The sequence below is a fragment of the Panthera onca genome, chromosome B2, assembly GCF_046562875.1.
Source record: "Panthera onca isolate mPanOnc1 chromosome B2, mPanOnc1 haplotype 2, whole genome shotgun sequence".
Taxonomy (NCBI): Eukaryota; Metazoa; Chordata; class Mammalia; order Carnivora; family Felidae; genus Panthera; species Panthera onca.
In genome coordinates, this window is record NC_138343.1 from 54,520,235 (window position 1) to 54,535,038 (window position 14,804).

The window sequence follows — 14,804 nt, forward strand, 5'->3', positions numbered from 1 at the left end:
GAGAGTAAGTACTATTCTGCCTCTTTGAGCAGAACAAGATTGTATGAAAGGAAAGGTCTAACTCGTGCTGATTACCTATCTTGGAGTTCTTTTAAGGTACAACTTTGATATTAGTGCATATTGTCATTCCTCTTGAGTTTTGTAAGGAAGGTGAAATCAGTGGTAGAGGGTAAAACCCCAGAGAACAAAATTGAGCAATATTTTCCAAGTGAGCATTGTTTTCTTGTCATTTTTATGTGTTTTAATTTAGCCAGTGTTGGGCTAGTCGTTCAGAAAGAAGGGATTTATTATTTTAAAATGAAGCCACCCTTTTGTTCTTCATTTTCAACTGATTGAGTCACCTTTGTTTTTGAAATGTCTATTGACTCTTAAAGAATCATGTACCGTATTTACCTATGTAGTTTAGCTCCTTGTGTATTTTTGCTCCTTCCCTTCATGCCCATCATTTGAAGAAGAAAATCATGATTTCTTTTTCCCCTTTCTACAGGGCCCTTTAAAAATTCTGCTTCAAAATAACGACTGGCTGATAGCACAGTCTCCTTTAACATGTTAAGAGCAACAGCGTCACAGCTGGAGGCAGAATGCTTTCCTTAGGGAACATTTTCATTTACAAACTGTAATTCATGTATTCCAGGTGTTTATTGAAAGAGTTAAAGGAGCTGTTGGTTGTATTGTCTTTCTTTCTCTCCCTCTCTCTAGTAAATCTGTAATTTCTCAGAATCAGTGTTAGAAACTTTAAGTCTATTGGCAAAATTCCTTATTTTTCTGATTACTCCCACTAGGGATAGCCCACACCAGGCAGATAACCTCTAATTTCCCATTCCATATCCAGAGCAGATATTGGCAGTCAGTCCTCTTTCCTGGATGTAGCTTGGAATGAACCCTCCACACTGGGCTCTATAACCCTACTCGTGAATAACAGTTGGACATCACGCTTTATGTGTAATCCCTGGCCTTTTTTTTTGCCAGTCCATGATTTTACCTGTGACTTACTTGCTGATAACACCTAAATTTATATCTTTAACACCATATCCTCTCCTGGGCTCTAGCTCTACATATTCAGTTGCCACTTGGGTATTCAGGAGCACCTCAAATTCAGCATGCCAAAACACTTGATTGCCTTTCTTCTTCCTAACCTCCTCTTCCTATAGCTACTATGTTGCAGTTAATAGAATAATCTACCTGCCTAGATGTCCTCTATAGCATATGCTTCTGTTTTAGGCATAAAATTATGCGGAGTATACCTCCTTCATACTTCTCACATTCATGTCTTCCTTTCCACTTCCTTGCCACTGTTTCTATCATAGTTGGATTCTTTATCTTAGATACCTGGATCACTCACCTACAAACAGTTCCTCATACTGCTAGAAAATCACTCAGCCTTACTTTCCTCTCTTGAACTGTTTCAAACACAAATGTATGCAGAATAAATGTATGCATGTACTTAACTCCAGGATCATAATTCTAAAAATTACTCTTTCCATGCTGATCTGATTGGAGTGGAAAGTCTCAGAAGAAAATATTTGTGTGTTTGCCTTACTCTTGAAAAGATAGGAGAGCCAAGCATGCTTTATATCTATGGTTTCCATCCTTGAGTAGATTAATCTTCTAATTGCTATTTGAATTTAAATTTTCTTGCAACTTTGTGTCCTTTTGAGCTGGAAGTGTTTTAAGACTCCTTTCAAAATAACTTCTCTACCAGGAAGTGCATCCCATTTAGTTAACAATAGTATCTTGAAAATTGTTTAACATAGCTCCTTCATTATGTAACAATTTACATAAATGACAAAGGACTTTTTTTTTTTTTTTTACATCTAAGTGAGCTGTATTTGAATAGAATCACTTGTACACTGTTCCTGACTCATTTTCTGTAAATTTTTGAAGCGGATGTGTCTTGCCAGGTTATGGTTTTTTAATGGGTGTTCACTGTAGAAGACTTTTAACTTTGATGTATGTTTTAAACTTTCAGTATTGTTGGGAAAATTATATTTTAGTAGACATTTTTGTTTTATTTGTAGCTATTACTGAATGACCAAAACAAAACAAAAAAAAACCCACATCAAAAGACATAGATTAGAAGGAAGGAACTATGTTGTGATTACTTTTTAGTATTTAGATTTAGATTACTGTTATAGTATATCCATAATTTGAGTTTTGGACTGGTTTTTTGTTGTTGTTTTTTTTTTTTTTTTTTTTTTTTGACTGGTTTATTTATTTATTTTTTTTTTAAATTTTTTAATGTTATTTTTGAGAGAGAAAGAGACACAGAGTGCAGGCAGGGGAGGAGCAGGGAGAGGGAGACACAGAATCTGAAGCAGGCTCCAGGCTCTGAGCTGTCAGCACAGAGTCCGATGCGGGGCTGGAACTCACTGACCACGAAAATATGACCTGCGCAAAGTCGAACGCTTAACCAACTGAGCCACCCAGGTGCCCCTGGACTAGTGTTTTTGGGCTACTTGTTTCCTTTGAAATAGGGAGCTATAGTTTCAACTGCATTGAGTGCTTCCCCTCGTTGTAAAAGGAGGACTTAAGATACTCCAGTCAGCTAGAAATGAAAAGAGAAATGTGTGTGGTCCCTCTAGTTGATAGGTCATATTTACTTATGAAAACTTGAGAAAGGCAACACCAAAAAGGCCAGTGTCTAGGGGAGACTTTTCTAAGCTCATGGTTCCATTGGAAATGTTTGAGCGAGGTGAATCTTTCATCTTCTCTACAGTATTTATTGAGTGCCTACTGTATGCCACACCATATGCCGTTTTAAGCAGTGGGGGAAAAGTGGGGGGCAAGACAGAATAGACAGAGTTTATATTCTTTTGGGAAGAGAAAGATACAAGTAAGAGAAAGACAAGCACAATTTCAGATAGTGATGAATGTTGTGAGATGACTGAGTAACGATACCTGCAGAGAGGGTGCTGCTTTACCACCAGTGATTAGGGAAGGCCTGTGGGCGGAAGTTACATTTGAGCCAAGTTGCAAATAATGGTAAGGAGCCTTCAGTGCAAAATTTGGGAATCTTCAAGACTGAAAGTTTATGGGTTGGTGGTTCTTGAAGAGCACTGCCCTGTTCTGAAAAGTGAAGGAAATAAGAGGAGACAGAATCACACTGGGATCAGGCAAGGGCCTTTGACTGCTTTACAGCTGTAGTGTGATTTGCTGGGAATCGTGGAGAGTGCTGTCTACCGTGTAGATGCTGATTTCAGGAGCTAGCACAGGTTCTACACGAGTGCGGTAGCTAGCTGCTTATGGTCTAAAGAACCCAGTTTCCGGGTCACCTGGGTGACCTCAGTTGGTTAAGCATCCGACTTTGGCTCAGGTCATGATCTCACAGTGTGTGGGTTCGAGCCCCATGCTGGGCTTTTGTGCTGATAGCTCAGAACCTGGGGCCTGCTTCGGATTCTGTGCCTCCCTCTCTCTTTGCTCCTCCCCCACTAGTGCTCTGTCTCTGTCTGTCTCTCTCTCTGTCTCTCTCTCTGTCAAAAATAAATAAACATTAAAAAAACAAAAAATAGATCCTGGTTTCCTCAGAAGTATAGTGACAAAGTTGGACCACATGCCTGCAGACTTTCTCTTGTGTTTTGTACCTTTGAATCTATGTGGTATTTATTGGCGTTAAAAGGAGAATTGTTAGGGGCACCTGAATGGCTCTGTTGTTTAAACATCTGACTCTGGATTTTGGTTCAAGTCATGATCTCACAGTTTGTTGTATCTAGCTCTGCACTGGGCTCTGTGCTGACAGCACTGAGCCTGCTTGGGATTCTCTCTCTCCCTGTCTCTCACCCCTCCCCCTCCTCCCACTTGTGTGCGTGCATGCATGCACACATGCTGTCACTCTCTCTTAAAATAAATAAAACATTTAAAACATTTTTAAAAGGAGAGTTATTAGATGGCAGAATCCCTTATTTTTTGTACTTACATATAGTGCAAAATGCTAGATACACTCAGTGATACTGACCGTTAAAATGACATTTTTTTAAGAATCCGTAATCTTGGGGCACCTGGATGGCTCAGTCAGTTAAGCATCTGACTTTGGCTCAGGTCATGAACTCATGGTTTGTGGGTTCGGCCAGCGTTGGGGTCTGCACTGGCTGTGCAGAGCTTTCTTGGGATTCTCTCTCTGCCCCTCCCCTGCTCCAGTGCTCTCCCTCTTTCAAAATAAATAAATGTTAAAAAAAAAAAAAGAATCAGTAATCTGTTATACTTGTCTAAAAACCACACAAGCCTTGCATTAGTTAATTCAGTTTACTAGATGCATTCTTAATAATGAAAGGATATTCTGACAGCTCACCCCAACCTCTCAATAGTAATAAGAAATAAAGTATATGTTATGTATGCCAACTTTTTTTTATGGTTCCCATGAAACATCCCCACCTCAAACAGCCCATTTAGCCATCACAGATATAAACTGTGATAGATCTTCCTTCTCTTTCATTGTTACATGTCAAGGACATTGCTGTATTTTTTTTTTTAATTAAAAACAACAAACAAAATGTGCAAACCAAAGCCTATTTAAACTAGACAATTATTCATTTCATGTTATAGAGAAAAGTTTTTAATGTTGAAAATCTTATGATAGTGTATTGCTTTTTTGTAAGGCTGACAGTTGTGATTCAGTTTTGATTTAGATTTAGTTTTGCTCAAAGCATGAATTCGAAAAGCTTTAACCATGAGATGTAGATATGGATATATTTGCATGGAGTTATACACTTGGAAGTTTTTGGATTTGTGACACATTAATATTTATTAAATATCTGTTATGCCAGTGCTGGGGATGCAGTGCCCCTCATAGTCCAGGTAATGAACTCATAGCTACTTAGGCTCAGAAAGAAATTTCAGAAGAAATGATGGAGCCAGCAGTCCCTAAAATGAGGTTTATGTTCTGTCAGCAAAAGGTCAGCAGATGGCTTTAAAGAGCTTTGGAAAGAGCTTTATAACCTCATCTGCTTACCATGAAGAGATACATGCTCTTTTTGAAAATGCTAATTGTTTTAAAAGTTGAAAGCAAAAACCTTTGGAAGATTCAAAATCTTCCTTGAAATAATTTTACTCAGAGCATTGACCAGTGATTGAGGAATTATTCTTGTCAGTGATTAAGACGTTTGAAAATAAGTTGTAGGGAATGGGAAGGGGTGAGATGGGAGTCAAATCATTAAGTATATGTGTTCCAGAAACTGGAGCTATGGCAGATTTCTACCTGATATGCTCCCGTTGTGTCTTGTGCAATTGGCAGAAACTGTATACAGGCATACCTTCTTTTATTGTGCTTTGCAGATACTGCGTTTTTTTTTTATAAATTGAAGGTTTGTGGCAACCTTGCATTGAGCCAGTCTATCGGTGCCATTTTTCAAATTACATTAGCTCACTTTGTCTCTATGTTACTTTTTGGTAATTCTGCCAATGTTTCAAACATTTTCGTTATCATTATATTTGTTATGATGATCTATGATTGGTGATATTTGATGGTACCATTGTAATTGTTTTGGGGCACCACAAGTTGTGCCCACAGAAGATAGTAAACTTAATTGGTAAACGTTTTCTGTGTTGTGTTTGACCAACCACGCATTCCCCTGTCTCTCTCTCTCCTTGGACCTTCCTGTTCCCTGAAATGTGTAACAATCTTGAAGTTAGGCCAGTTGACAATTCTAAAATGGTCTACAAGTGTTCAGATGAGACAAGTGTTCACTTGTCTCTCACTTTAAAGAAATAAGCTTTGTGAGGAGGGCATGTTAAAAACTGAGATGGGCCTAAAGCTAGGCCTCTTGTACCAGTCAAGTTGTGAATACAAAGGAAAAGTTCTCAAAGGAAATTAAAGGTGCTACTCCAGTGAACACATGAATGATAAAAGCAAAACAGCTTTATTGCTGTATGGAGAAAGTTTTTATGATCTGGATAGAAGACTGAATCAGCCATAACATTCCCTTAAGCCAAGGCTAATCCAGAGCAAAGCTCTAACTCTCTTTAATTCTGTGAAGGCTGACAGAGGTGAGGAAGCTGCAGAAGAAAAGTTTGAAGCTCCCAGAGGTTGTTTCATGGGGTTCAAGGAACTATGCTGTCTCTATAGCATCAAAGTGCAAAATGAAACAGCAGGTGCTGATGTAGAAGCTGCAGCAAGTTATCCAGAAGATCTAGCCAAGATAACTAATGAAGGTGGCTCCACTAAACAACAGATTTCCGATGTAGATGAAACAGCCTTATATTGGAAAAAGATGCCATCTAGGACTTTCATAGCTAGAGAGGAGAAGTCAGTGTCAGGCTTCAAAGCTTCCAAGGACAGGCTAACTCTTTATTAGGCCTTAAGGCAACTGGTGGCTTTAAGGTGAAGCCAATGCTCTTTCTTTATCATTTCGAAAATTCTAGGACTCTTTAGAATTATGCTACATCTACTCTCCTTGTGCTCTGTAAATGGAACAACAAAGCCTGAGTGATGGCTCATTTGTATACAGCATGGTTTACTGAATATTTTAAGTCCACTGTTGAGACCTCCTGCTCAGAAAAAAAGATTCCTTTCAAAATATTGCTGCTCATTGACAATGCTCACCCAAGAGCTCTGACGGAGATATAGAACAAGATTAATGTTTTCATGCCTGCCAATACAATATATAAGGAGTAACTTCAACATTCAAGTCTTATTAATTAAGAAATGTATTTTGTGACATTGTAGCTGCCATACATAGTGATTCCTCTGATGGTTCTGGGAAAGTAAATTGAAAACCCAGACAGGATTCAACATTCTAGATGCCATTAAGAACATTTGTGATTCATGGGAAGAGGTCAAAATATCAACATTAACAGGAATTTGGGAGGAGTTGATTCCAACCCTCATGGATGACTTCAGGGGTTCAAGACTTCAGTGGAGGAAGTAGCTGCAGATGTGTTGGAAATAACAGGAGAACTAGACTTAGAAGTGGAGCCTGAAGATGTGCTTGAATTGCTGCAAGCTCATGATCAAACTTGAACAAACGAGGAGCTACTTCTTATGGATGAGCACAGAAAGTGGTTTCTTGAAATGGAAGGTACTGGTAAAGATGCTGTGAAGATGGTTGAAATGACAACATAGGATTTAGAACGTGACATAAACTTAGTTGAGGAAGCAGCGGCAGGGTTTTAGACGATTGACCCTAGAACTTCTGTGGGTATAATGCTATCAAACAGCATTGTGTGCTACGGAGAAATCATTCCTGAAAGGAAGAGTTAATGGATGTGGCAGACTTCTCTTTTATTTTAAGAAATTGCCACAGCCACCTCATCCTTCAGCAGACACTACCCTGGATCAGGCAGCTGCCATCTACATTAAGGTGAGACCCTCTACCAGCAAAAAGATTGTGACTTGCTGAAAGCTCAGAGGATGGTTAGTATTTTTTAGCAGTAAAGTACTTCTAAAGTAAGTACATTTTTTTTAGACGTAATGCCATGCATACTTAATAGGCTACAATATAGTGTAAATATAACTTTTATGTGCACTGGGAAACCAGACAATCTACTTGATTCACTTTTTTTTTTTGCAATATTTGCTTTATTATGTTAGTCTGGAACGGAACCTGCAGTATCTCTGAAGTGTGCTTGTCGTCAGTCACACTCATCCTGTGCCCAGTGTTTCAGCAGTGTGGCTCAACAGGACATTTTAGAATGTCTAATGAAAGAGCAGGTGTAATAACTTCAGCCTAATGAGGGGAATGGTTAACTTTCATTTTGAAAATTTCAATTTGGCCTTTGTGTGGAGAATAAATTAGGGAAGAGGCAAGAGTGGAAGCAGAAACAACAGTGAGTGGAGATGTATTAATAGTTTAGGAAAAAGGAAATGAAGGCTAAGATTATGATAGCATTGAGTTGAGAAATTTTCTCTGTATGGAATGAACAATATATTTTGAAATATATTGCAGTTACTGGAGTGTTTTTGTTTGCTTTCATTTAGAAAAGACAGTTTCTGCATAGCATGCAGTTAGAAAGCATGCTATGTAGATTGACAGAAGTAACTGAAAAAGCCCAGTCTGTCTTCTCCATCTGTTTTCAGAAAATTCACTTTTGAAATATCTAGATAAATTTTCTTTTTTGAGTATAACTCTGGTTCTGAGCCATGCAGTCTCTTAGATGATATTTTATTAAGGGATTTGACACTAGCAGATATCGTGTGTATTAAGGTGTTATGTTTATAAAGTTTTGGCTCTTTTTAAGTTAATTTATTTTGAGAGAGAGCGAGTACACACTTGGGGAAGAGCAGAAAAAGAGAATCTCAAGCAGGCTCCACACTCTCAGTGCAGAGCCCAATGTGGGGCTTGAACTCACAAACCGTGAGATCATGACCTGAGCTGAAGTCAAGAATGGGATGTGGGGTGCCTGGGTGGCTTAGTCGGTTAAGCGTTCAATTTCGGCTCTGGTCATAATCTCGTGGTTCATGAGTTTGAGCCTTGCCATCAGGCTCTCTGCTGTGTTTTTTTAAATGAAAAAACAAAAACAAAAAAAGAGTTGGATGCTTAGCTGATTGAGCCATTCAGGTGCCCCAAAAGTGTTTTGTTTATAAAACCTTATAAAACATACATTTTATGTCATGAAGTATAGATTTAACATTTCTTAGAGATAACTGAGAGTCTTTTGGCTATGCTAAATTTGCAGCAGACGGTCTCACTTTATTTTAAATTAGTTGATGACTGTTGACTTGTGTTAACTCTTGTCCCAAAGTGGGAATGTCTCTCCATTATTATTAATTAGATGATTTAATTAGAATGACTTCACATGTGGCATTTTGGTCAACATTTTTTCCCCACAAGCATGGTATATATTAGATGTTTTAAAAGTGATTTTATTTTACTTGTATAATACTGAAAGTTAGGTGTTATGAGTTAAATGTGTTTTGTTTTTAGAACATTTTAATTAATGTATGAAATAATTAGAAAGGATACCCTGTATAAAAGCAAAGGCTATCTTTCAGTTTGTCGTTTGCCTTAAGGAAGGTTCTGTTTTGTGAACTGTCAAATAATTCACTGGTACATTTCAAGATCTATATTGACATAATAGGATCTAGAAGAAATCTTTTACTTTTGTTTTGGTGTTTTATTAAGGCTACTTCAGGCTCTCTGGTTGCTTTGGATGAATGTTTTTACTTTGGGGGAGTTAAATTCATATAGTATAAGAGGGCTTTCTTTTAAGAACAGAAAGGAATGAGAGATACATAGAGATATAATTCATATTGCAATAAAGTATAGCAGAGGCTCACATTTTCATGATACACTTTCAACCTGAGGTATAATATTTAACAATAAGGCTTTGAATCTTACATTTTCTTTTCTAGATCAGTTTGGTGTCAGTTGTCAATATTAAATACTTTTGAGTTGCTTCTGTGTGTTTAAAAGATATTCTTGGTTTCTTATAGTAATGTGGTTATCAGAATGAAGGAGTACATGGTAGAGAGAGAGAGAAAAAGAGTGTGTGTGTGTGTGTGTAACCAATTCTGCATGTAACCAATTTCACAGTGGCTTAGCTATAAATGAAAGTTCCTCTCCCCAGTTTCTTCATCATCCCACGATTCAGTGCTACAAGGTTGGTTGCTGTAAATTTAGAAGTTTTTCCATTTTTATTTACAAAGATAATGTATGTATATTTTTTAATTTTTTAATGTTTGTTTATTTTTGAGAGAGAGAGAGAGAGAGTGCAAGTGGGGCAGGGGCAGAGAGAGAGGGAGACACAGAATCCGAAGCAGGCTCCAGGCTCTGAGCTGTCAGCGCAGAGCCCAATGCAGGGCTCAAACTCATGAACCACAAGATCACAACCCGAGCCAAAGTCAGACGCTTAACTGACTGAGCCACCCAGGTGCACCTACAAAGATAATATTTTTATAACTAGAAGTTTTCTCATGAACTCATGAAAAGATGTTCTCAAGATATTCTTCCGTTATTCTTTTTGCTTTACCTCTTTTTTCTTTACTTCTAAACTCAGTGACCTACCCTGCAAAACTTAGGGCCATGTAGTTAGCTTTACTCACATGTGTCAGCTTTCTGTGCAATTCTTTAATTTAAAAAAGAAAAAAATGGTGCTTACATTTTAAGTACCCCCTCTCCCCATTTTGCATTTAGTGTTCAGATGTGTTCAGTAATTGATCTTTGCCGTTTTTACTAACCCTGTTCTCTGCTTTTAGTTAACAGCCAGGTCCTTGCCTGCTGTGCAGTCAGATGAGAGACTTCAGCCTCTGCTTAACCATCTCAGGTAATAAGATGACATAACCCTTCTTATGCTTATGATTGCAAGTGCATCAAAGTGGGCAAAGTGTATTAAAGTGATTAAAACCCCTTCAGTTACTAAAAACTTAACAGTTTTTGTTCCTTGCTTTAATTCTGTGATGCAAGTTGAAGTTCTTAATATAATACACTTGCTACCCTTGACTTTGGGGTCTGTTCGAAGCTTTTTAATTCCATGAAAGTATGTAGAACTAGTTGATAAGTTGAAGTTAAAACAAGCAGAGGTGACTAACTACAGAAAGATCTCAACGGAATGAGCTATTTACATGCAAAGTGAAAGCATACTTCTGGGACCCCCCACAATTTTATTGGGGATAGATGAAATAGGAAGGATTTGTTTTCTAAATACAAGAATAATATATTCTCATTATTTTTTAAAAAATTAGAAAGTATAGGAAAGGGAAAGGAAAAACCCATCATTACCACTCAGAAGTAATACTTCCTTCTGTGCTGTTTTGGAACCTAGTGTTGAAATTATACTTTAAATTTGCTGGTTTTTTTTCATTTTAAAATAAATGCAAGACTTTTCTGTTATTAGCCTCTCTTCAAAAACATTATTTTTAGTGATTGCATGCTATTTTAGTGTATGACTGTACTGTAGTTTATTCATCCTTTTGGGGGCATTTAGATCATTTCCAGTTCTTTTCACTAGTGTAAAAAATGCCATATGTTAATTTTTGTCTGTATTTTTTATCATTTTCTTAGCATAGGTTCTCAGAAGTGCAATTACTTTGTCAAGGCATATGAACCATTTTAAAGATTTAAGTATATGTACTTTTCAAAAACCTTATTCTGCTTATATTTTTATATTATACAAGATCGCCCATTTTACTGTACCCTGAAGAAGAGAGGACAACTAAAACCATTGCTAATTTAATAGTTAATCACAGAGGATACTATTGTGACCAAGTACATTTCATTGATTCTTAGTAAGAATGATCCTAAAACATTTTATTATCCATTTTCATTTTGGAGTAGAATTAACTATTTGTATATTTGTTCATGTGTTGTTAGAATCTCCTGATTTTATTTGATCTTACGTATTTTAGATGTAAAGGATAGTAATTCTGAGGTGTATTTGTTATTACATTTTTTTCTTGAAGGTTTTTGAAAATGGTGCATTATCCATCATACCTATGTTTTCAAGTTTTATGTAGGCAAACATCTTATAGTTTCTTTTTATTCTTTTTTTTTTCTTTTTGAGTGTGTCCAAGGGACCTAAATATAGAGGGACAAAGTTTTTATTAAATGGCTATATATCACTGTGCTATCTTAGATTGTGTGGAATTCACATGTTGACAGCACATGCTTTCCCTTCCCTTCCAACGATAGAAACAAAACATGTCATGAATTACAAAGTAAGTTTGAGGGCCAATTTCTTGCTGCTTGCACTGGTTACCAGAATTGCCAGTTCTCTTCAATTAACCTGTTTTGAGAGAGTTTAGTTCTTGAATTTAATGCCAATAACATAACTATGGCTCAGCCCGCTTCTGTTCTAAACAACCTGTTTGTATGTGACTTCTTTCCTCCCTCCCTCCCACACTTCCCAAGTTCATTCAACAACCCTGAATCACCCTAATTTATTCCATTTTGATCTCTGTTTGTCTCTTCACAACCTATTTCTGTTTCAAGATTTTACTCCTCTTTCTGTTGCTTCTAACAGACAAAAGGCAAAATGTTCAAATCAGAAGTAAAGCTTGAGAAGTAAAAGAAAAATAGGAAATGCTTTCAGTAAATCCAAGTAGTACATATTGGTGAATTAAACGCTTGTCATAATTGACATATTTGTCTTAGGTATAAATGTGTATATTAATGTCTTTGGGATTTACCTTTGCACAGAGCTCAGTTAGACAGAATTCATTGAGAATGAAAGGAGATCAGGATCCTGCTGTTGTATCAAACAGCACAAAGTATGGCTTTACAAGATTTCTTTCTCAATTTTTATGTGTTTTGAATCTCAGTTGCTTATTTGTCAGGGGTTGAAAACTGATATGGTATCCATTAATCACACAACATTCTGGAAAATATGTTTCAAGAAGTCTGTCTGATTGTTGTTTTAAAAAATACAATTCTATAATTATTTAGTTAGAATTACATTGTTTTCTGCCAAAGGCCAGGGCAAGATAAAATGTCATCATAAAAGTAGATGAGAAATGTCAAAAACAGTGGATTTCTGAGCTAAAGAATGAGTAACAATTTGAAAATGATACTGATCCAAGCATTTGCTAATTGTGCCTTTGAATTGTAACATGTAAAGTAGATTTGGCTTTAATATTTTAAGGAGTCAGATCAAATAGATTAGTAGTGACCAGAGCAATTTTAATCTGGGCCCCACTTCATATTTTGACTTACCTGACCCTAGGATGGATGTTATTGAGAGTGGGCAACTCAGTAGATAGGATGTAAATAAACTTTGGGCACATGTTTGAAGTGTGAGAATGGATAAAAACGTAGTTATAGAAAATTGGCCCTACTTCCCATCTAATCCCCCCTCCCCACCTTTTTAATCGAAGTATAGTTGAAGCATAATGTTGCCTTAGTTTTAGGTGTACAACATTATGCTTCAACAAGTTTATCTGTTATGCTGTGCTCCCCACAAGTGTAGCTACCAACTTTTTATTCTTTTAAAACTTAGAATGTTACTTCTCATTCAGAAACTTAGATGGATATTAATTTCTAGTATCTGTTAGTGCTCTTTAATTTTCTTTACTCCTTTTCACTTCTTTCTCTTTCCCACCTCTCTTACTCTTCTCTCTGGTAACTTTTCCTTCCCAGAGACACGTTTTTTAACCTCTGTATAATTGTTTTGTTGTTGAGAATGGTTCAGACTAACATTTCATTGGATTGACTAGCATGAATACTGTACACAGTTTTTGCATTTCCTAGAGCACTGTTACTGAATCATGTTTGAGTTGCTTCCCCAACCTCCCTCTCCTGCCCATCCAAATCTCTTGATTTTGTCTCCTGAGTATCTCTATCGTTGTAGTAACTTCTTCTATATTTTCCTTGTTGCCCTGTTTGCCCTCTAAAATATTTCACACGATTGCCAGAATTATATTATTCCTTGGCTTAAAATCATTCTCTGTCTCCCCAATTTCACTGCAAAGGAAGTCTGAACTTCTTGAGTGGCATGTGAGGTCCTTCTAGAAGGGCCTGCTGTGTCTCTTTGGATGCTTTTAGTACTGGTCCCCCAACTTCTAGTGCCACCAAATGCCTGAAGTTCCTCTAATACAGCTTGCTGTTGTTGACCTCTCTGCCCTTGAGAATATCTTTCCATCTGCCTGGAATGTTCTCCCCTTCGTTCATTTCAGTAACTTAACTAATTTTTGCTTGTCCTTTAAGACTTAGCCCATGTTACCTCATCTGATAAGTTTTCCCTGACTATTTAGTTCCCAGGCCACTCCCCCCAGTTTGAATCTGATGTTTTTTAATATGTGTTTTCATAATATCCCCATGGCTACTTGTGTATTACAGAACTTATAATGTGGTAATCATTTGTTTACTTTCTGATGACTCCATTATAGTATGGGCTGCTTGAGAGCTTGTAAGGTGACTTTCAAATTTTTATTTCCAGTGCTGGGACAGTATATGACACATGATAGGTGTTCATTATGTGTTTCATTGAATGAATGAATGTGTGTTATAACAGCAATATTCTGTTTGTTTCCTGCATGATGTTTTTGTAATTTGTAAGTCATATTGCCACATTTTTTCCGGTATAAAACCTGGTTCAGAAGATATAAACCTAAACGTCAATCTCACCTTTAGTTAATGCTTGATTTTATGCAATAATGATGGGTTCTTCTTCCTCCACCTCAGTATGGTAATTGTCAACTAGAATTTAGATTAACTACTGACACATCTCTTCAAGTCCTTGAAACTTGCACAAACTGTACATTCGTTTAGGCCTTTCATTCTCAGCAGAGTTCATTCAGGACTGGTTGCTAGGCAACGAGGGCTAGATGCTACATGTAATATGCACCAACTGATGTTTCTTTTTTATCATTATTAAATGAAATGGCTTCTCATTTTATTACCATGTCAGAGACGTCTGTATGTAGGGTGGCAGCTGATGTGCATAGTTTGACACTTTCTCTTGTACAAAGAAAGTAACCTTGTGATATGCATTTCAAGCATATTGAATTGTCTTTTTTGGGTGTCTAAATGTAATGTTTTTCTTTTTACCTTTCTTTTGCTTAGGTTAAAATAGGAAATAATGCTATTTGATTTGAAAGGTTCTAATGATAATCTTGTTACAAAATAGTAATCATCATTGATTTGCATGACCTGTATAGTTTAGATGTTACCTAGGGGGTATAGACGTTAGGAGGTTGAGATTGAGATCATTATTAGGTCTAATTTTGTTTAGTGCCTCTAATGATCAAAGAAGAATGATGAATTGCATTTTAATTAAATTTGTCAATAAAACTAATTTGGGAGATGATACAAATACCTGTAAAAATTAAAGTAGCACTACAGAGAAATTCTCAAATCCTTTTTACAGGACTTAGACACTCAAAAGAGAATTAGTGTAACACTTTGCCAACCTACTAATCTAGGATATTGCTTAACAATATA

The 14,804-nt window shown here is 36.8% G+C and overlaps 1 protein-coding gene across 2 annotated transcripts in view; it reads left to right on the forward strand.

Annotated features, from left to right (window-relative positions):
- Positions 1–14,804, forward strand: part of PRIM2 (DNA primase subunit 2) — a 349,495-nt gene that overhangs the window by 176,076 nt on the left and 158,615 nt on the right. For both annotated transcript variants that reach the window (XM_060615833.3, XM_060615834.3), the window contains exon 8: positions 10,127–10,194. In XM_060615833.3, the coding sequence (XP_060471816.1) occupies positions 10,127–10,194 (68 nt within the window). The remainder of the gene's footprint in view (positions 1–10,126; positions 10,195–14,804) is intronic.